This window comes from Ostrinia furnacalis, unplaced genomic scaffold (assembly GCF_004193835.3).
Source record: "Ostrinia furnacalis isolate ACB-3 unplaced genomic scaffold, ASM419383v2 OfSCF3746, whole genome shotgun sequence".
Classification (NCBI taxonomy): Eukaryota; Metazoa; Arthropoda; class Insecta; order Lepidoptera; family Crambidae; genus Ostrinia; species Ostrinia furnacalis.
This window is the reverse complement of record NW_021133985.1, coordinates 177353-200598: the sequence shown is the minus strand read 5'-3', so window position 1 is coordinate 200598 and position 23246 is coordinate 177353. Positions and strand designations below refer to the sequence as shown.

General features: G+C 36.4%; 1 protein-coding gene across 1 annotated transcript in view; it reads right to left on the bottom strand.

The window, feature by feature from the left end:
• The window catches only part of bru3 (CUGBP Elav-like family member bruno 3), a 222213-nt gene that overhangs the window by 44259 nt on the left and 154708 nt on the right, over nt 1-23246 (bottom strand). The window contains exon 3 of the mRNA XM_028312086.1: nt 22980-23059. Coding sequence (XP_028167887.1) covers nt 22980-23059 — 80 coding nt within the window. The remainder of the gene's footprint in view (nt 1-22979; nt 23060-23246) is intronic.

Genomic DNA, 23246 nt, shown 5'->3' with positions numbered 1-23246 from the left:
TGAGAATATAAAAGAGTTTCAAAATTCAAAGGAGATTTCAAAGAACCAAAAAGCAAAGTAATAAATTATGGAAAGTTTAATCCTTTGTTTGTGCACAAGTCACCGAACACATTAGCTGCTCGCTGTAAGACGTCACACCACACTTCTCGACCATCCATTCACCTTCATTAATCTCTGCATATAAAACTCCGAGCATTTCAACCCAATCCAATGAATTCCCGATGGAAGAAAATCTTCTTTCAACTTCAAATAAATCAGTAGAGCCTTTAAATTCAATCTCAAAAAAGTAACTTGCGGCCATACTTCATACTTTTGTAAGTTTTATGAGCCGTGGCTTCGGCCTTTTTACGAGGTTTTTATTACTTGCATTGTTGGTGGCCATAATGAATTCATTGAGAGTGAAATCGGATTGGAGCGTTGAAAACAACTGTAAAAATAAGAAAGTTGTAAAGTGTTATTGACTCCGGATAAAATTGGCACCGTTACCTAAGGATTCTAAGGCACAACTTTTCTACGATCACTTCATTTTTGCTCTGAAAAACTAATTAATTGTAACCGTAGATAATATAAAGTTATATTTACAGTTACTTTGTTATCAATAGGTTCTAAAATAGTCGATTGAGTTGTTAAACACGTTACGAGTGGCTATAGCTTTAAAATCTGTTATAACGGAATATGTATTGATTGACTGTATCAACTAATCAGATACCTACTCAAAAACCCACGTCTAAATATATGTGAACATTGTGTATTTAATAGCAAAACTCGTTAGTTTTATTTGAACATGCGCAAACAGCAATCGAGTATATCGAAGACAAGTTGACGGCAAACGATTGTAAACGGCTTACAGCAGTAAAGTGGATTGGAAACACTTTGTTCCATCGCAGACAGCTGGCTTCCGAAACGTCTCACTCCCGTAACACTTGTAATACAATTTGCCGAGCTGCCGGAAATCCCTATGTTATAAAAGTGGATAGAAAATATTCCGTCATTACCTTAAGCTCCGTAGTAAATCGTTCGCGATTCTCATCGCCGAGTTTGATAATATTCGACGGGAGCTTAGCGAAAAAGTTGCGACGGCTCGTGACAGCCTCGGGTTCATAATAAGTGGTTTACTTTTATAGCAGCCATTGATAAGAGCTATGTCGCTCTGACGCGAAGAAAATTGACTAAGCAGTTGAGCGGGCGCTTGGAGTAGGCGCAGTGTTTTGTGCGCGGAGAGATTTAACGTTTGATTGAAAGTATCATCGAATCAGGAGTAAACTGTTACAGTTGTTAAATGGAAAATAAGGGACGTTAGATTTGAATCTATTTAATAACATTAAGTTTAGCTGGATTTTGTGTGCATGATAAGATAATGTAAAAAGAGCAGTAGAGTTGAGCACATTTGCCAAATACCAAATTTATGAGCTAAAAGTTCTGAGATATGTATTACGCATTATTTCAATCAGTATCTACGCAATTTCTTATCAGAAGACCAGCTTGAAATCAAACAGCACATACGGTAAACAGCTTAACCAATAACCTAAGCTACGTATCTACGATTGTTGTTATTCCGCCTCGTGAGTGTACCTAAACGCGCACTTAATCAATGCTCTCAGTTTTAACTCACTACCATAGTGTTTACAACCGTGTGTGTTTATCCGACGACCTGATAAAGGTAGCAGGAAGGCGCTGGAGGCAGGCTGCTACCAAAAAAGATGGCGTGGTCGAAGATGGAGTCTGTACGCATAGCAGACGGTCTGCGCATAGGTGGAACATGTCGGGAAAGGCCTCGCTACACCGGCTCCCATCTATGCTCAGCGAGACGGAGATGGTGGATTTTTAGTGGGTAGGCCCCTCCCTTCTGGAGGGGAGAGCCCCACATAACCCGTCGCCTGACCACAGCGGCGGGTATGCAACTCAATGCTTTTTACCCCCGGAAAAAAAAAAAAAAAAAAAAGGCTGCTACCAACTGTGCGATGTGGAAGTCATTGGGGGAGGCCTCTGTGTGGACGTCCTATGGCTGAAATGATGATGATGATGATGTGTTTATCCTACATTTACACACGGTCGAGTCTATATTTGGCAGCCCTAAAGGCGTGGCACGTCCCGATACGGACATAGATATGTAAATGTTTTCAATAAGGGCGCCGTGCTCTGAGCTACGCATACACATGATAATTCGGCATCGCGCTCCGTTCGCGGACGACACTTTATTAACGCACTAGATGGGCCCGCGACTTTGGCTGGTAGTTATGTGAACGATAACAAAAGTGAGAAGTATTTATTAACTGTCTGGAGTTCATGAAACTTTTTACAGTATATTAAGAAGTTTAGGCCTCTAGAAAATATTGAGAGCTTGCAGCTGCTACAGGTTTATTTAATGATCTTATAATTTATAATAACTATTAAAATAACTTCATTTCATTATTCTATTTCGATCCGTTTTGATATTATGGTTGAAAAATGTGAAATATTTACTTAATGTGAGCCAGACTATATTTTATCTTAAAGTTTATAACTAATAATTATCTCTATGTAAGATTATTTTCTCTTTAAATACTTACTCTTTACAATCATAACTTAGAAGAACTAGCCCCACACCAGTGTCTGAAGTAACATTAAAAAATCTTTGGACCGTCCTAAACACGTGACAGATTACATAAATCTCCGCAAGTAAATCTCAAGTTCTCACTTGATTCCCGTTACTTAGATGGGTCGAGTCAAGTTTGACACGTTACGTACTGACGGGGGTCGATACTTGGGCTGCTTGTCTAAGAAAACTACTTCCCTCTGTGTAACTAGGCGAAGTTGCGGAGTTCGAAGTTTCAGCAACAAATCAATTTTTGGCACACCACATAAGCAAAGTGTTATGTGTGTGTATGTGTTCAAAAACTTCAAAGATATTGTTTTAGATCTTTGGTTCCCAAACTAATTTGAGACGCGCCCCCTTTCGACCATACAAAAATTCCGCACCCCCCTCCTCCAGTCAAGATTATTTATTGGTCATATCGACCAGTCTGGAATGCATTATCTCAGTGGTCGCAGGTTTTTTATACTTAAGTACACACTACACAGATCGTCCCCCACTTTGGGAACCAATGTTTTAGATAGTATTTTTGAAGAAAATACACTGAATATAAAACTGAAATAACTTAGGCTTGCCCTTAATTTAAACATGTCATTTTATATTAAAAATCTAGGATAAGTAAGTAGTCATAATCTGACTTTTTTGTAAGGGATTTTAAGTTCGGTTTGGCCCTAGGGAATTTGAAATAAACTTGATAGTCAGATGTGACACATTATTCGAAACTTAGTATAAAAATTTATTTTAACTTTTTCGAAATTGGCAATAGAAGTCAGTAATAAAATTAAACTTTTAGGCTGAGTTGCACCACCTAACTTAAAAGTAACTATGACGATAACTGGTGTTTTTTGTATGGATTTGACAGATTATTGACATTTGTCAAAGTTAAAGTAAGATGGTGCAACCAGGCATTAGAGTTTTCCAGTCATTGGACAAAATATAATAAAAACATATTATTAAGGTGTCTCTAAAAACGGAGATCCAATTTTTAAATAATTTTAAACAAAGTCGATCCACCTTACACGCTAGGTTATCTCCATAGCACCTTTCCAAAACCGAAGAAACTTGAAGCGAAATTCGCTCTCCCTGTTAGTTTGTAGGAAGATGTGATCATAGACAAATTGCACCTTCATCCAGTCGGATGGCTGCTCCCGAATATGGCCACTAAAGAAGATTGCATCGGAATGCCGTTTTTCATATTGCAATAGTTCCAGCGATAATACGGGGGTGTAAGGATCTTTTCGAAATAGAGGTGCGCGCTTGTTGAATAAGAAAAGGTGATGTGACACTGGCTGGAGCGTTTTGAAACATTTTGACTCTTAGGTATTTAATTACATTTTAGATTTTATCATAATTTGTCTAAGGCCCAGAACAGACGGTGAAACGCAACTGCAACGAAACTGCAACTTTGTGATGATTCTGATGAAAGAACTGAAAGTTGCAGTTGCGTTTCACCGTCTGTTCTGGGCCTAAGACACTTCTCATGTTATTTATAGATTAATTTAGGCTTGGTTGCACCATCTTACTTTAACCTTAACTATAACGATAACCAGTGTTTTTTGTATGGAGTTTGACAGATTTTTGACGTTTTTAAAGTTAAAGTAAGATAGATCAGCCTTAAGAGTCTATAAGCGATTTTACGTTTTGTGAAATCACAGATTTGAAAATTTATCTGATAAATATTTCAGTAAATTCCCTGCATTTGCATTTCATTATTTTTAATGTTAGGGTTGCATAATTCGACTTAATATTAAATACATTTGGACAATATATTCGGCAGCAGGTGTGGACAAGCTGCAAAATAAGCGACAATTGGTACTTTTATTTATCTTCCCAACACGTGGAGCTCGGGGATAATACTCTGCGAGTTGCATTCGCCCCCGTGTTGAAAATAATGCAGGTTTGCAGTTAATAGCTTTACTGAAAATTAATTAGAGGTTAAATTTAAATCTCTTTCAAAAAGAAGAGGTGCCATTTTTTACATTTATTTAAATCTTATTTGACAGTTAGTATTTAGTTATCCTAAATTGAGTATTCTACACAAAATATAAGAAGGAAAGAAAATAACAATCCAAGAAGATACTCAGTTACCTCCTCTATAAAATTGGGCACTTAATGAGCCCCCTAAAAAGTAATCTTTAGAAACTTACTCCAATGCTGCAAACATGATGTCAAGTCCTTATTGTACATACCTAGAACAAAAAAAGTAATGATTATTAACAAGATTATAAAAATAACACTTGGCTTTAATCATCATTAAATGTAAGTACTTGAAATCGCCACTAAAATAACACACGTGAAGTAGCAATTTCTCTCATTTCGACAGTGACATAATATTCCCTTGTAAAACTCGAACAAAAACAGCAATATCGACGAAAACAATACGAAAAGACGTCACAATATTTCGTTGCCCGGGACCAAGTTATTACTGGAACGAGAAAGTCGGTACCTAAAGTGTAATTACGCGATGACAAAGTAAGGTAAGTAGTTCGTAGCGCCCGTACTACGGAGCTCGTAGTATTTCGTAGTCGGGACTACGAGATCGTAGCGCTGTAGCATTTGTCTAACTCGTTTTGTCTTGAGTTATGACTTAATTTAGTTTCGTAGCAAATGAAAAAACGGAGCGGGAACGTATATTGTACGTCAGCAGCGATTCGTTTTTAACAAAAGAATATTATACCCCAGATGAGCCTGAAACTATTTTTACTTTAGAATTTTGAGATTTTTGGATATACGGTTTATTATGATCCCAGTACCCTACGAAAAATAATTAAAAAATTTAGTCACCCCCGGGAAAGCGGGAAAATGATGACCCATACATGGTTCGGTCGGCACAAATACTGCATTTTACTTACTGTTAATATCAATAAATAGATATTCAAATAAAACACTTTTTATCAATGAAACATGTATGTATTAGCATGAAAAGGTATTTTTATTTATTTTATGATAATTATGTAAGTCAGTAACAGTATTTTATATTGTGTGATAGTTAAAAAACATTCTTTAGGATGTAAATGTATGTTGCACTTCACACAAAATTTGTAATTACATTAAGAATCTTACTGACATAGTTGATTAGATGACCTGTTTGATCGTATCTTGAATCTCCAAAGTGGCAGGTACAGGGCAAGGCCCACGTTTTTCACACCTATTAAAAGTTTCTAATAAGGATCTTGTAACAGACCGGCGAAAACCTAGGTAATCAAGATCTCCACCATCGTTCATTCGTTCGTTTCAGCCAAATGACGTCCACTGCTGGGCAAAGGCCTCCCCCAAGGCTTTCCACAATGAACAGTCCTGCGCTGCCCGCATCTAGGCACTTCCCGCGACCTTTACTAGATCGTTGGTCAACCTAGTAGGAGGTCTGCCCACGCTACGTCTTCCAGCTCGTGGTCGCCAGTCGAGAACCTTTATGCCCCAACGGCCATCGTCTCTACGAGCTATGTGCCCCGCCCACTGCCACTTGATTTTAGCAATTCTGCGAGCTATATCGGTTACTTTGGTTCTCCTACGGATCTCCTCATTTCTGATTCGATCACGCAGGGAAACTCCGAGCATAGCCCGCTCCATCGCCCTTTGGGTGACCTTGAGCCTTCCTATGAGGCCCATAGTAAGCGACCACGTTTCAGATCCATATACCATCATTGGCAACACACACTGGTCAAAGACTTTTGACTTGAGACACTGCGGTATTTCGGACGTGAGTATACCGCGAAGCTTTCCAGACGCTGCCCAACCGAGTTGGATTCGACGATTGACCTTTTTCTCGAAGTTCTACTAATAAAGTTGAATAATTGGTCAAAATAGTTTATAAAAGGGCGTAACTCATTTTTGGGTCCTTCCAACGGCTGAATCATCATCAGTAACAACGGTATTTGCGTTGTCAGGTGGTTCAAATGTAATGTATTCTGGGACCGGATCATCGCTATTTTCTAGTTCATTCAATATTTCATGCAAGGACAAAGGTTTCGATCTGAAATAGCAAAATTAAGCATATTTACTCATATAGATCAAATGTATTATGGTTGTGCCGACGGGCCTATGTATGGGTCCATGGAATCTACGGCTAAATAAAAGAGGGAAAAAATTACGATGATTAAATTTTTTTTACATAATCAATCTACAATGTATTCTATTTTAGAGTAATAGTTCCGTATTTTGAAAATAATAACAGCAAATAATTATAAACTTACCTTTTTGAACACATGTTTTACATTTTTTTCTCTGCTCTTATTCACTTGCATATAAAAAAGAGAAATGATTCAGTTTTACTGCTTTAGTTGTCATTATAATCAACAAGGACCTCCTAAAGTTTAAAAAAAATGCTTTGGTTTGTATAAATAAAATAAAATAATGACGGTAGATTTTTTTATTTCTCACAACCCATGTATGGGTCGGTAGGTTCATCTGGGTTAAAAGCTTGTGTAGGTATGTAATTATTACATAAAAAAGAGTCAGAGAAACATTTACAGTTTCTGTGTAAGACAGCTTTTTATTGCGTTGTTTAATGTTTTACATAAATCCCCATTAATTTTTTTTAAAGAATACGACGTGAAGTTATGATTTTGATCAATGACAGAGAATTAGGATCAAAACGGTTGATATAAATCAGTATGAGTTCAGTGAAATGCAAAAAACAAATAGAAAATGTTTTTTTCCCTATTGCTATAAAGTTAATATCTTCAATGAATAAGCTAGCATGTATTCATATTGGCGAACTAAAGATAGCGCTCCACGTAAATCGTAGGTACTCAGCCAAACAACACAATCGTGTCTGCACTGTAAAATACCAAGTATTACGAGTATAAATATCATATTTTTATATTTCAGTGACATTTCTAGTGAGCCGAGAACTTAGCGCGCGTCAAGCGACTAAGCTTGTTTGCGCTGCGTGCCTGAGTCCCATCGAAACAGATTTACCACTTTATTTAACAGAGAAAATGTACCGGCTGTCTCTATAGAGGATTGCACGAATTAAACGTTCAAAAATAAACAGTCTGTTATAGACTACACGAGCAATTTGAAAGATGGAGCGGGACAATTAAGGTGACCTTTGCGCGTGATTGTCTCAAAGAAGGCGTACGTAATAATGAAAGTAACTATGTTATATGAAGCCCATAATATCCCATTTGTCGTTACAACTGGAAATAGAACAACAACTGGAACTTACGCCCGTATTCACAAACGATGCTTGCTTGAGTGAAGCAGCAAATCGAACGCACAGCGTTGAATAGAGCTCTGTGATTGTTTCGTGTGTCCCCCAGTGCGTCCACGCGCACTGTGAGACCTCATAGTAATGTTTGTGAATATGGAATAAGGACGTGAGTCATTTGTTTCAGTACACAGTTTTAATTGAAAAATTATTGTCATAAAACCGAAAGCCCAACAGTTTTGAACTTTGATGTGACATCTAACCGATAGACAATTATTTATTGCAGCGTATACAGACATCGATTGGTTATCTCTCTCCCTCCGCCAATATCGGTGCGCGATAGCATCACATGGTGTCGCAGTAAAAAACATATTTCCGACGATCGTCATTCGCGCTAGTTTTTGCGCCATTATTTCAGTAAAACGGCTGTAAATCTGCAAAACGGTTAGCGCGTTTAGCCGTAGCGACGTTTGCCGAGCGAACGGCCTAAACGACACCTTCCGTATAATAATATTGTTTGCAATATATCTTGCAGTCTATAACGTGTTTGAATGGAGTAATATGTTAAGATGGCATTTCAAAAATCTCGCATCTGCCACTTAAAGTACCATGTGTGAAGAATTTACAGATTGAAACGTCATAAAAGTTAAGACGGTTGAATTTTGAGGTTAAGTTAAGCAACGATAATAAGTAAATGAAAAAAAAAATGTAATTATAAGGCATCAATCAATATTCTATGATAAAGCCTGGTCCGTGAGCACGTAGAATTTTGTCCAATGACCCCAAGCTACCCATCCTTATCGCTCGCGCTTAATTATATTTCTGTTGCGACTGTGCGACGCGCGCCCGCAGTGAGTGTGCGAGCGCGACAGCAACAGAATTACGCGCGAGTGATAAGGATGGGTAGCTTGGGGTCATTGGACAAAATTATACGTGCTCACGGACCAGGCTTTAGAAGCTTTATCACGGAAGCTTTTCCTCAAATCAAAATGATGAAGATTAATTATTAAGTTCGAAGCTCAATAAAACAGAAATAATGTAACACGGAGATTCAGATTGTTTCATCAAAACAAAGCTTAATCACAACACCAGAGAGGGATAAGATATTAAAACATCCATGTCGATAAATTCGCGTACACATTGTACCCTAAAACACAATGTGGTTTGCGCTCGCAAATTCGGAGCCTTAAATAGAAATTACACGTTAAAACATGTTCGCGCCGCGTTGATTCCTAAACAAATATGACGCCTTATCGTTGCGTATTCATTTTAAAATGGCGCCGAGTCGCTTAATAAGGGTCGTTTCATAGTGTTTGCTTTGCCGCGAGAAGTTCTTAATTTCGCGCTCGCTGTAAGCCGGCAAATACTCGCCCTGTAACGTCGTTTATCGCTCGCGCGCAACTTGCGAACGCTCGGCGATTCTAGCCGAGCGCCGTTTTGCTCTATGTGAATGGGTCTTTAAAGTTTGGAAATGTAATCTAGCGCGCGCTGTACTTTTGGCGATAGCGCACGCTGAGATTGTAACAAGGAATTTATAAGTTGGCTATACAGAGTGGTCTGAAAACAGAAAGTTTGCGCATCGTCCAGTGATTTCTACACACTAACGTATCTATTCTGAGGAAAATATTTTTATTTAAAAGACTTTTGCCTAAAGTTTTTCTAATTCACAGACAGTATTCTGCATTGGTACAAAAAATGAAAATTTATGATCCTAATATTATATTATTCGATACAAAATCGAAGTTTCTTAACCACAGTACAAAAAGTAAAATACAATAAAGACTGACTCAGAATGTATTAAAATTTACATCTGCGCGACTGTGTAGAGTTGAATACAAAATATAAGAGAAATAGCGTTATTTTACTGAAAACGCGATGCAATAACATCAAATCTAAAATAATATTTTAATATGAATACATAAGTCATACAGCCGAGTGTTTTGTAAATACAGGGTGGCCAAAACAGTGAGGTCTAAAAGAAAAATTTAGATTCCTTACATCAAGGTGTACCTAAATCACCCCCATGTATGTAATACGATTGTGCTTAGTTTAGGAGATAGAGTTAATTTTGTGATATTTTAAAATTTTGTGACCTAGTAGGCTTTAAACATTTTTATCTTTTTTTAAGGGTGACTTTTCTCAGATTTCTTTTTTTCGACAGATTTGTTATTAATTGCAGATGTTTGAAAAAAATAATCACCTTCCTATCTTTGATTCAAGATACAAAAGTTTTGCTAGAAAGATTAAAATTATGCTTTTATCAGAACACTATCAAATTTTCAACTTAAAAGTTTAAGTAAAAAAAAGAACTTCCATAGGTCCAAAACCATTTTAAAAACTGCGCCGTTTCCTGAACATTCATAATAATACAAAAAAACATGTACTTAATGGGCCACTATTTCCTGTAATCGGTCCACTAAAGTGGTAAGTCGGAGATTTTGTTACATGTTTTTGACTTTCTTAGAGTGAATTAATATTGGGAATCCTCTAAGTTTACATTACGTAGAACAGATTTAGAGCAGTAACTGGAATTTGGAGGTAGGAAGCTATAGTTCCTCTGTAGTTGAAGTTCCCTTCCACCTTCAGCCTAATCATCAGTTTCCGCCAGGTGTGATGAAGGGCAAGAGCTTCCTCGTTGAGAATAAAAACATGTTTTGTCCAGTTACTGCTCTAAATCTGTTCTACGTAATGTAAACTTAGAGGATTCCCAATATTAATTCACTCTAAGAAAGTCAAAAACATGTAACAGAATCTCCGACTTACCACTTTAGTGGACCGATACAGGAAATAGTGGCCCATTAAGTACATGTTTTTTTGTATTATTATGAATGTTCAGGAAACGGCGCAGTTTTTAAAATGGTTTTGGACCTATGGAAGTTCTTTTTTTTACTTAAACTTTTAAGTTGAAAATTTGGTAGTGTTCTGATAAAAGCATAATTTTAATCTTTCTAGCAAAACTTTTGTATCTTGAATCAAAGATAGGAAGGTGATTATTTTTTTCAAACATCTGCAATTAATAACAAATCTGTCGAAAAAAAGAAATCTGAGAAAAGTCACCCTTAAAAAAAGATAAAAATGTTTAAAGCCTACTAGGTCACAAAATTTTAAAATATCACAAAATTAACTCTATCTCCTAAACTAAGCACAATCGTATTACATACATGGGGGTGATTTAGGTACACCTTGATGTAAGGAATCTAAATTTTTCTTTTAGACCTCACTGTTTTGGCCACCCTGTATAGTAATATAATCTTGAAATGCGAAAGTTTGTATGGATGTCTGGATGTGAACATGTTTGTTACTCTTTCACGCAATAACTACTTTGCAGTAAACTTTACAGTGTTACACTGAAAAAAATGTTTGGTTACTGCTTACACAACAAAAGTGAGCACCGAACTAAGTGTGAACTATAACTAAGTGTAGCTCACTACAGAATTATTTGTTAAAACATAACATTTTGTTCCAAACGTTTGCAGTAACTAAACATTTTTTTCTGCGTATTGTTTATTACCCAGAATAACATATAGGCTATAATTTATAACGATCTGTGATAAACTAAATTTCACGCGGGTGAAGCCGCGGGCAAAAGCTAGTAGTGAATAAATTAATGATGTAACATAAGCGTCAATTTCGTCACCACACTTGCGCCATCGTGCTAGAAGGTTAGAAGTGATGTGTACCGAATTTGTCATTTGACAGACCATATTGCGTCGGGCACCTAACCTAGTGCCGTAACTATATTTCCCCTCACTATGAACTGAGTTGAGTAAAAGCCTGTTTATTGGACGCTTACTGATATTTAATATGGCACAGACCGCGTCAATGGTTTTGAATAATGATGTGATGACTGGTGGCACGTGATGTTTGGAATCATGGAATTTTGTGGTTTCGTTGATATTTGAGCTTTCAGTGGTCAATAAATACCTGGTATCTATATATATAAAAGAAAGTCGTGTTAGTTACTCCACTTATAACTCAAGAACGGCTGAACCGATTTAGCTGAAAATTGACAGGGAGGTAGTTTAGAGCCAGGAGAAGGACATAGGATACTTTTTATCCCGTTCGAAATTAAAAAAAAAGTCTGCTTATTTATTGCCATTAAGGCGGAACAAAGTTCGCCGGGTCAGCTAGTTTGTAATAAAGCTTCGCTGAAATATTTAAATATTGAATTTCTATTTAAGACTAAGGCTGAGTTGCACCACCTAACTTTGACCGTAACTATAACAATAACCGGTGCTTTTTGTATGGAGTTTGACAGATTTTTGACGTTTGTCAAAGTTAAAGTAAGATGGTGCAACGTCAAAAATCTGACAAATTCCGTGTAAAAACACCGGTTAATGATATAGTTACTGTTAAATTAGGATGGTGCAATTGAGTCTAAGTAGTAAATATATTTTTTATTGTGAATGGTGATGTTACATATTTATTTTATGAACAGATTTACATTATATCGTTTAATAGCATACAGCCTAATGTAAAATCTGGTGTACGATTTTAGACAAAAGCTACTTAATTTAATTGAAATAGAATACTGAGGCAGAAACTACTCATACAGTTCAACACTAATAAGTTCAACAACAACTCTAGTAACGGTTTAACTCATGGAACGCACTAAACTTAGTAATTAGCACGGAGTTAGTTTCTACCTTCATTTTATACACGACACCGACGACTGCGTCTTCATTGCAAAATAGCCTCTAATACAACCACTTAAGATCTTATTGTTAGTTTGAAGTGCTGTCTGTACACCGCGTTTAAGTGCAACTAACTCGCAAAGTCACAATTCAAATGACTGGATTCCTACAAGCTACAGGAAAACCAGGATGGAGGCAAATTTGACTTCGTCAGGATAAATTGACACGCCATTTTGATAACTATTACCTAGGTACTTGGGTATTTGGCCCCATTAATCAATAATTCCAGGACAAAATTTCTTAAAAAAACAAAATTCGAGCCCTGAAAATTCTGTTTTAGTTACGGTTAAAGTTAGTTGGTGCAACTCAGCCTAAGAGTTTTACTAGCTTTTCTTTTTACCATTAGTAGTGACGTCATAGCTTGCCTTCACCGTCTATGGGAGAGTCACGATTTGTCAGTTGGTAAAAGGAATATCAATTGACCATAGTGTCAACCCTATTTAACCTGTCTACCGGTGGCCTTGACAATGTCTACGAGTTGGTAACAAAATATTTATGTATGAGTAACACAATATTTATGTATGAGTAACACAATATTTTGTTAACGTTTCTAAAAAGATAGAGTTTTTATTACGTAGGAATCTACAACACATTTAATTAAAGCCGGGCCGAGTGTAACGCGAGTCTATTGTTCATTTAATTAGGGGTGTCTGATAAAATTATTAAAATCGCTCCCTATTATCTGTAACGAGGCGGGTTTGGTGCGTAGCACAAATAAAACAGTAAACTTGTGACCTAGGACAGTTACCTATTGTTGGCAAGAAGATCATTAATTTGCCAACACACACTTCTAACCTTTTAATTTCCCAGTGCAATGTGGTGAGTTGATTTGATATTAAGAACTTTCATTGATACAACACTATCATGAAATAAAAAGAATTGTCTCTGCTCGAATTATTTCTTATTTGTTGATAAAGGAGCAAGGAAAGAAAGACTCCTAGCCTGTTATATTTGCTATAAAAATTGTAAAGGTCGCGGGAACCTGGATGCGGGCAGCGCAGGACCGTTCATAGTGGAAAACCTTGGGGTAGGCCTTTGTCCAACAGTGGACGTCATTTGGCTGAAACGAACGAACGAATGAACGATAAGACATTTGCATGCTAGTTCAAATTTGGTGAATGTGTTCTGCTCTATCTTATTATGTAACATCTAATGTACCACATTCTGCAAAAAAATAATTTTCATTTTCATTTTCATAAAAAATTTAGGAAACTTTTGTCAACATGGCTGCTCTCTTTGAGCTGTGGTTATGTACAGGTTAGAGAAACCGAGTTGTTTTTAATAATTGGGGCCTTGAAGCCTTTTGTGGCTTATTACGAGAAATATTCAAGTGGCTCCGAGTTTTCGGAGGTAACAATGTGGGACGAATGTTATGAAACTGGGACGCGTTGGGACGAATTTGGGACGGGTTGGGACGATGGACTCATACGCTGCGTGGGTTATTTATTTTTGTTATGGACTTTGTTGGAATCAGTTCGGATAGAGCGCTTGATTATTGTCTGTTTGGGTAACTACTCGTATTTCTTGGAACTAGTTACTTTAACCTTTTGTATGCCTAAGAAAGTAAGCACTGATCAGGACGAGACACAATTTTCTTTATGTTTGGAATCTTGGTATTAGATCGGTTAAACAATCAGTTTATCGTTGATCCGTAGACTTACAAAACAAACTAAGTAGTTGAATGAAGATAAAAAGTCAGTAAGTACCAAAATAATAATGAAATTCATAATGTTTTAATAATTCTATTATTACTTCTACAATATCTACTAATTCATCATATTATTTCAGATCTAAATACTACAAAACATTGATCAAAATGTCATACAAAATGATTATCATAATGGAATGAATGGGTACACTGCCATGGCTTTCTCCGGATTACAAGTGTTATCATTAAAATTGTCCCATTGTCGTAACTTTGAATTGTTATTTTTACTGCTGCTGGTGTCAATTGCATTGCATTTCTCATTTTATTAACTGGGATAATGGATCAGACATTTGTCGACTGTAAAATAGATATAGAAGAAGTATTAACTTGTGAGTGTTTGTGTGAATGATGAAATTTGGCATAGATATAGTTTGAGTCCCGGAAAAGGGCATAGGATAGTTTTATACCATTTCAGAGGTGGAATTGTGTAAAGCAATCGTTATCATTTGACAGTTCTTAACGTACGATTATTCTGTCAAACGCTTTGTTTAACTGACTTTATCGTACGTTATGAACTGTCAAATGATTACGATTACTTTACACAATTCCACCTCTGGAACGGAAAGCGCGCGATAAAGTTTTTCTGTAACAAAATTCAGCGGAAAGCTAGTAGGTAATACAACAAACGACAGACTACAAATGTTAGTTACGAGACAGCATAAAAAGTAAATAAGATGCTATACAGTGTTTAGTTTTGTAGTTTTCAATAAATGTCACAGTAAACACTATAGAAAAAATAAGCTCTTTGTTAATATCAAAAATTTTGGAAGGCCTCCACGGTATAAAGAATAAATTAAAAAAGACACGACTCGATGTTTTCATTAAAACTTGCCGATTTCGAGATCAAACAAATACAATTTATTAAGTCACTTTCGATTAACTTATTTATTAAATTTCGGTTAAGTAACGCTGCGAATGGTGCTCGTTAAATGATTTTGCAAGTCGATTGTTAAAGTTTAAAATAGGTTTGCCGTAGTTAATTGTTTCAGAAACGCGTTTGTAATACTTTCGGATGTTTAACAATAATGACATTATTTTTATCCTTGACAACTCTATTTACATCATTTCAATAACTATAAAATGGAATAAAACAGTACTGATATGTATTTGTTGACAATTGGAAATGAACTTGAGCAAACAAAGGGTTAAATTTTCATTTCGCTGTAACGTGATTTATCCCAATATTCAGTATGCATGAAGCTGATAATCTTGTAGCTGGCCAGCAATNGTTTATGATAATATGTATCTTCCGTTCTAAGATAGATAGAAAAAAACGGGTCTTTGATTCTTATAGATCGCGATGTCAGGATTCAGAATATTCAAAACAATCATAAATGCAGTAAGTGGTACTTACTGCGTTTATAAATTGTGCGGCAGAATAATCGATTTCGAATACACAACAATATTTTTAAAAAGCAATTTGTTTCCAAAAGGGACGATTGACCGCACGAAAATTTGTCTAGCCATTTCAGTAGATATAAAGATGAAAACAAAAGAAGGTATCTTGACCCAGACTGCATCCCTTAAGGCGATATATTATGTGACAGCATTCGAGAGTAACTCACTGTATACGAGGGTCGTCCCTTAAGAGATAAGATGCGACGCCCCGAACTTGTCTGCGATTATCTGACTTGGACACTTTGAATTCTTTTATTACATAAGCGTGTATGGATGTCAGGAGATAACCTAAATAATATTTCGAGCACTGGGTCTTTATCTGAAAGCTAAAGATAAAAGTTAAGTTGTTGGAGTCTATTTCACTTAAGTTTTCTTTGTTTTTATCCCTGGGCGTATTAGCTAGGTAAACGTAGAGGTAAAAGTAAGTTCAGATTACAAAAATAGGATGAATACTCTCATTTTTTCAATTCCCCAAATTGATCCAACTTAAGTGAACGTAAAATAATGTGAGTCTCCACAATAGAGAACTCTCAAGATAAAATAATAAATTCCGAGAACCCTTCGAGAACTAAACCGTCTACGCACAAGTCAATCAATATTTGTACAGAATACGAGGACGGGACGTTGCAGACAAAAACGTCATTAGGTAAAGGGCACAAATCCGGAGTACCCGGCCGCCCTTTGTAAGAATGAAAGGAATTACCGGAGGAGTGCTCCTCCCGAAACCTATTCTGACTCGCACAAAACCCAGCTTCGGCTAGTTGGAACTTTATTTATTAACTTTATTATTAGCGGAGGCGAATTTCGAAATAATAAAACTGAATTCTTAAGCCTGTAACGAAGCTCAACTCAATTCAAACTCAAGTGTAGATTTAGGCCTGTTATTTTATGAATTTTAACATTTCAAGAGTTTATTCTTGATTCATAGAGGTGTCATTACATTTCATTATGTAGGCCTTAATTAGATTTAGTTAGGTCCTTATAAAGCTTTTACCAAATAGAAAAAACTGACAATGTAGGTCATTGAAGAAATGTTTATAAACAAGCAGTATCAAACTGCTTCTTAAAATACACTTACGAATTTTTTCTTACTTTCCTTTAATTTTCTGAACCACTGGAAGATTTGTTTAACCTTTGCCAGTTTGTTGTTACAAGCTTAGATTACATAAATATTAGCTACCATTACCTAATACTGAGCAGTGAGCACCTACTTTTACATAATTATTCATAGATGTTTAGGTTTTCTTCTACTTTTCGTGTCGACAACAAACCTACAGCCCAAAACTCCGCTACAAGAGTGGCGTTGTTAGTAGCACTCATTAAATCCTCTTGGTTTTGGCAAGGTGGGACATGTTAATATTGACGAATTGTAAGTACAATTTTCATATTTTATTTTGACATTGAAGATGAAGACTAAATTGGAATTTCAGGAAGTTTATTCTCGTCATCCTACTAATAAATGCAAAAGTTTGTAAGGATGTATTTCTCTTTCAGGCAAAAACCAATGAACGGATTTTGATGAAACTTTACAATATTATAGTTTATAGATCAGATGATTTAGAATGATATGTGACAAATTTAATTTCATTCGGGCGAAGCTTGGGCAAAAGCTATTTATAAATATAAGTAAAACGGCACTGAAAGATTATGATTTTTTCATAAGCAACCTAGGTGTATTCAGAAAGAGAAACTTGCCATATTCTGCGCAGCACCAGACATAACTAGGTTTAGATTCTTGGCCATCATTACAGTCTGTATTATTTACAGCGAACGGAGGGTAGAATTCAGATTTTATCTGCGGAATAAGACGAGCATTTGCATGAGGAACATCGAAGGCACTGCGAAGCAATCGGCGCGCGTGCATTCGACTTCTGACTCTCCTCCCTTGCCTTAAAGTCCAAACTTTTGTCTCTGTGTATTATACAAGGCTGCACTGTTGTAACGAACTGTGCCGCTTCTTTCGGCTTTGTCGGGCGGATGCGATTACGGGGAATTACCTGTCGTTAGAATTAATATCGGGACTTCGGGATGGGATGAATTTGCGTTAGAATTGCTATGGATTCGGCCGGCCCAGCCGCCTGTTTCAGATGTAATGAGAATTGTATAAGAGAGCTTAATATTCAAAGAAATGTGATTGGATAGCTTCAGATATTTGCGTCCTAATATCCTAATGAACGAATGCTGAGGTAGATAACATATCATAGCTTTAATCGTGAGAAAATTCAGACTATTTGAAATATATTACATAGGTACGTTAAAAAAATTATGAGTACCTACCTATTTGCTACTATCTACTTTTAAGTACTTATCCATTATTTATCAGAGATGTTAATTGTAAATTACACTTTTCTTATAAGAGGAATTCTTGTACTTACTTGAAAGTTCAATAAATATATATTATATTATATTATATTATCTTTATGGTTTCTATTTTCTAATTTGCATGTCCCATAAGGCAAACATTGGTTTCAAAATATCTTAAACATCTCATGCAGACACGACACGTGACACTTATGATGACAATAGGATCGATTTTGCATAAAAATTTAGTCTTATGTGCTGAAAATACACAAAATGTTTCAGCAATATCTACGGTAAAAGTTTTTATATATTTTATCGTCATTTCAAGAGTTTAATACGCACGTAAAGTATCATGCTACCATAGTATTCAAAATTTAAAATATATTTAAGGTAAAATCTAATTCAGTAATTACAAACGTGTTGTGACTCATACAAAGCTAAGCGGCTGCCTTAGGGCAGGTTTTGTGAGCCTTAATGATTGTAGCAGTTCAGGTAAATAAGGTAAATTCAAAAAATCCCTCATTTACCATTAGGGATTTTTCGTAGAATCATCTCTGTGCCAAATTCAATGCAAGATATGTAAGCTAAAGTATGGAACTTTGTTTTTGTGATAATCAGGAAAGTCTCATCAAATCTGAGTAGGAATCATCAATTCATCTATTTTATAAAAGCGAAAGGTCACTGACTGACTCACTTATCACGAAATCTCGGAAACTACAAGTGCTAGGAGTCTCGCATGGTTCCTTTCTCAATAAGACGAGATTTTGGAAAATTCAACCCCTTAGGGGATAAAACGGGGTCCACGCGTACTAAGTCGCGGGCGGTCGCTAGTTAGGTATAAAGTACCTTAAAGTATTTTCGTATGTAATTTAACCCAAAAAAAAGACTAGATTAATAACTAAGTTCTGTTAATCAATATACACGTGCTTCATATACTCGTATTAATTGACAGAAGTACCCTTCGTCGAAACTACGGTAATCATATAAAGTCTCCAGATCATAGGTTATCGATCCTACTAAGTAGTAAGTACTCACTTGCCGACAGTGAGATCACTGGCACTAATTGAAAAGTTTCAGACCTCCATCCAACCATTTGCTGGAGATGATATCATTAAAACTTATTTTGATCGAGCAAGTGACTAATTAAATGTTTTTCACACGGTTAAACTTAGGCTTTATTAAATTAGTCTTCTCAATTATAAGATAGAAAATCATTATAAGTACATGATAGAAAGGTACCAAGATTGATACGACCAACTTATCACCCATTTTATTCCTTCTTTAATTAAAATATCTATTGCACAAAAATACTAACTAAAAATACCAGTGTCCCTCAAGTTTTTTTTTAATTCACTGTGTTTCTTAAATAGGTATAGTTTCAGTATTAAAGCTACTAATCACTATCCCCCTTATTAATAAAAATTTATACCCGGGATGAACACTGGATTAAAATGACATTCCCATACCTACTAAATAACAATTCAGGCGGGCGGCGCAGAACCGGTCTTTGTAGAAATCCTTGGGGGGAGGCCTTGGTCCAGCAGTGGACGTCATTTAGCTGAAATGACTTCTTTAGAACTTACTTTTATAAGCAATTATTTCGAATAACTCATACTTAAAGTAGTCATATTATTTCTCTCTTTTTTATTTTATATCCTACCGAAAGAACCAATACCCGCGTCCAATCATAAACATGTCAGCCGCACAATCGGGACATCGCCCGCAACGCGTAAGCCTACCCGCTTAGCGATCAGCACCTTTAATTAAAAACTTTAATATCTTTCCTGGACAGTTTAGAGGTGTTCTGAAAGTAAGTAAGCCAGCTGAACAGTTTTTGAGGGTGACCAAATTTTGAACACGTTTACATTCTGGAACGATGAAATGGTTTAAAACAACTAAATGGACAACAACAAATGTGAATTAAAGCATTCCAATTCCATTTCGCATAACTACAAATTGAGTACCAAATTAGTACAAAGAGTGCAATTTTGAGTGCAAGGTGTGGCTGAACGGGGTCGAAATGTCGAACAAAAACTCAACGTTCTGGTAGTAAAGGACAAACAGCTTCTTTTCAGCATTAAATTATTTTTACAAAGCTTTGTAAGAGTTCATTTATGAAAAGTATTTTCTACTGCTTGGGATGTCTAAAACTTAAAAAGACAACTAACGTAGGATTTAATTCGTTATTATATTTTTCTTTATAGTAAAATAAAAATATTTCCAAATAATAAAGCTCCTTCCACACAATCAGCGCATCGATCTCGCAAGCCTACTCAGCTAACAGCGCCACTAATTAAAAAGTTAAGGGGATGCCCCGGACAGACAATTTTAGGACTTTTTGTCGGACCACGACGGCTGCATTTACACAATTTTAGCCCCGACCATAGCGCTGTAAATTGATTGTTCGGGCAAATTCGTAGTTCGCTTTTTGAGAACATAATAGCTTCGGAACTTGATCGGAACAATTATTTTCGAGTACGTTTTGTTTTTATCTAACTGTATTTTTATAAACTAGCTTCGCACGGGTGTACTACTGAAAAAATGGTACATTTTTTTTCTTTACGACTACAAAATTACTCGTAGAATCAATCAAGGTTTTGTCAATTTACAAAAACAGAGCTGCTCAATCATTCCGAACGTAATTTATTGCAACCTTAATTTTTTTTCGACAGTAAGATGTACGTTTAAATTATTAAAATACCGCCTAAATTGTGCCGTATCTTTTCTATACTTCTTTCTCTTTCTTTTCTTGTCTTGTGTGGTGTACAATAAGACTGAGATGCACCACCTAACTATAACGATAACCGGTATTTTTATATGGAGTTTGACAGATTTTTGACGTGTGTGTGTTAAAGTAATGTGGTGAAACCCAGCCTAATCTACCTATCTAACTATTAAGACGTCTTTCTCAGAAAACAAGCAATACAAGATAGTAAATGAGATATTAAAAGGCTATTTAAACAGTTAAACTCACAATAAAGCTCGTAGCAATCAACCTTGCTTGTATCGTGTGGGTGTCGATTTGTCCCGATGCGTCCATTTTCCGATTGGTGCAGTATCGCCCCATTAGCGAACTCTTTAATTAACCGATTGTTTGCGAGTGCGGTTGGCTTCTTCATTATTTTAAGAGGTGTTCCGCTTTTTAAGAGCTGTTGTGAAGCTTTCAATTGGGAGCGGTGTAATGTGATTTGTTAAAGTTATAAATTGACGTGGGCTTTGTTCAGTTGTTTTCGTAAAATGCGCAAAAGCAATTAGCAAATATTATGTTTACTGTCAAAGTAATACTAACAGAACAGAACGATTAGTTATTCACGTGTATGTATCTATGTTAGAAGAAGAAACAACTAAAGAGCTGCCGACAGTTTTTTTGAATTCGTGTAACTTGATTATTATCAAAATCGGCACTCCTCTAGCGAGATTGTGATAAAAAGCTCCATTCAATATTTTGCACACTTAAATTCCAACAAAATAATAACGGGACTATTAATTCCCACCTCTCCTTCCCACCGCTGAAACTCCTGTGTAGCCAGGATCTACAGCTTGACCGCCAATAAAAACCCAACCAGTGAAGGTCAAGTTTGTCCCGGGGGAAAGTTAACTGTCATTGGACCCGCAACGAAATTAATCAGAAGAACATAGGAGTTCGAAGTTAAGGCCGATTCGATTTGGCCGATTCTTCATACAATTTAAAATCGGGCACACTATCGGCCAACTAAAAATCAACGGTGTGCGCCTACTCTTAAGAAAAGGTATGCACCAACAAAATAATAATGATCTATCCATGCTAGACATCAGCTATGAATTATTGTTGTCAGGCATGTTTTAAGCAAACACTCCGCAGCGACACCAGTGACATCTGAGTTGTTGGCGCAGCAAACGAGTAGACTGCCCACTATGATAGATGAGTTTGCTATGTTATTGCATGAACAGAAGTTTGTTTTGAAAACACGTTTTATCAGACAAGCAATTAATTGTGGGGTGAATAATAACTGCGCCATTTTATTTATTGTCAGGTTGCAAAACACTGCGTCACTTTGTCGAAACCAATTCTTACCTTCATTTATTTTCGAATTCAAATACTGCAGGTAAATTCTTATTTTAGCTTTGAATAAAGTCTTTGGTTCTTTTTGCCTACTTTAGATTGCATTTAAGTTTTTTTTTTATTAAGTGGAATTACCAACACTAAGGCTGGGTTGTACCATTTTACTTTAACTTTGACAAACGTTAAAAATCTCTCAAACTCCATACAAAAAGCTACGGTTTTCGTTATAGTTACGGTAAAATTTTGATGGTGCAACTCAGCCTTAAAGTAGAGTTGTCTGTCTACTGCTGGTTTCTATACGATCCCTATCTTACTTTTCATATAAACTACATGTTTAACACATGCTCGAAGTCTGTGCCAGTATAAACTTCAACAAGGTCTAGCCACTTTGCCATCCAATTTGTCGTAACCTAATATAAAGTTAAAGAACCGACGGAGACCGACGATTCATTCGGCAGCCATCGCCGCAGCGAGTTCGCAACTATTCCATCACCGCTGTAAGGTAGATAGGCAAATAGCTCAATGCTTTGTAGACGTGTTGCTTGGCCCGAGGCAGGGGAGATAGTGGGCTGGGTTACAGGGTAAATTGTGAAGACTGGTGTCGGTCAAAACTGAACCATAATTGGTTATTTTACTATGAGTTCAAGACTCACGTTCTCTATGCATCTCGCTCTATAAACAGCTTTAAGAATCACATTGAAATTTAGTATTTTTGTAGCGCGGTATTTCATAAATTACAAACACGCACAAGCACATACTTATGCCATTGAAATTTTAGCGCTAAAAGTATAGAACACAAATCGCGCAAACCAGAACGTGAACTTCCAGATTACGGCTAATGGCATTTGGGGAATTAAAATTGTAAAAACTGGTAATAATTACTATCCATTTAAGCGATTCACTGTTCACAAAATAGTAAAACAATATGTCCTGTTGTTTTACTATTTTGTGAACAGTGAATCGCTCTCCTCCTCCTCTTAATTGAAAGTCTCTAAACCACCCTAAAGAAAGTGAGTAAAAAGGCAAAGATATGAGATGCTGCGCTTGGGCGATTTAGGTCTATTCCGCTGGCCGCTTATATCTTAAACCTGCCCAAGGTGTTGCGTGCTTACCGGCATAGTTTGACTTCCGTGCAGGCTGGTGATGGCCGCCTGCGCCTCCTGGTGTGAGCTGAACTTCACGAACGCACACCCTGCAACAAGCAAACGGTTTTAATGCACACGCATTCCGACTCACTTGTAGTAACAATAGGCTAGTTGCCTAAAAAAATTTTTTTAGTCCGTAATGTTTAATATCAAAAAATATTGGACACATATATTTTTATTTGTCAATCTAACAAATAATTACATAGTTATGGTGCGTTGAAGTTGCGCACGACG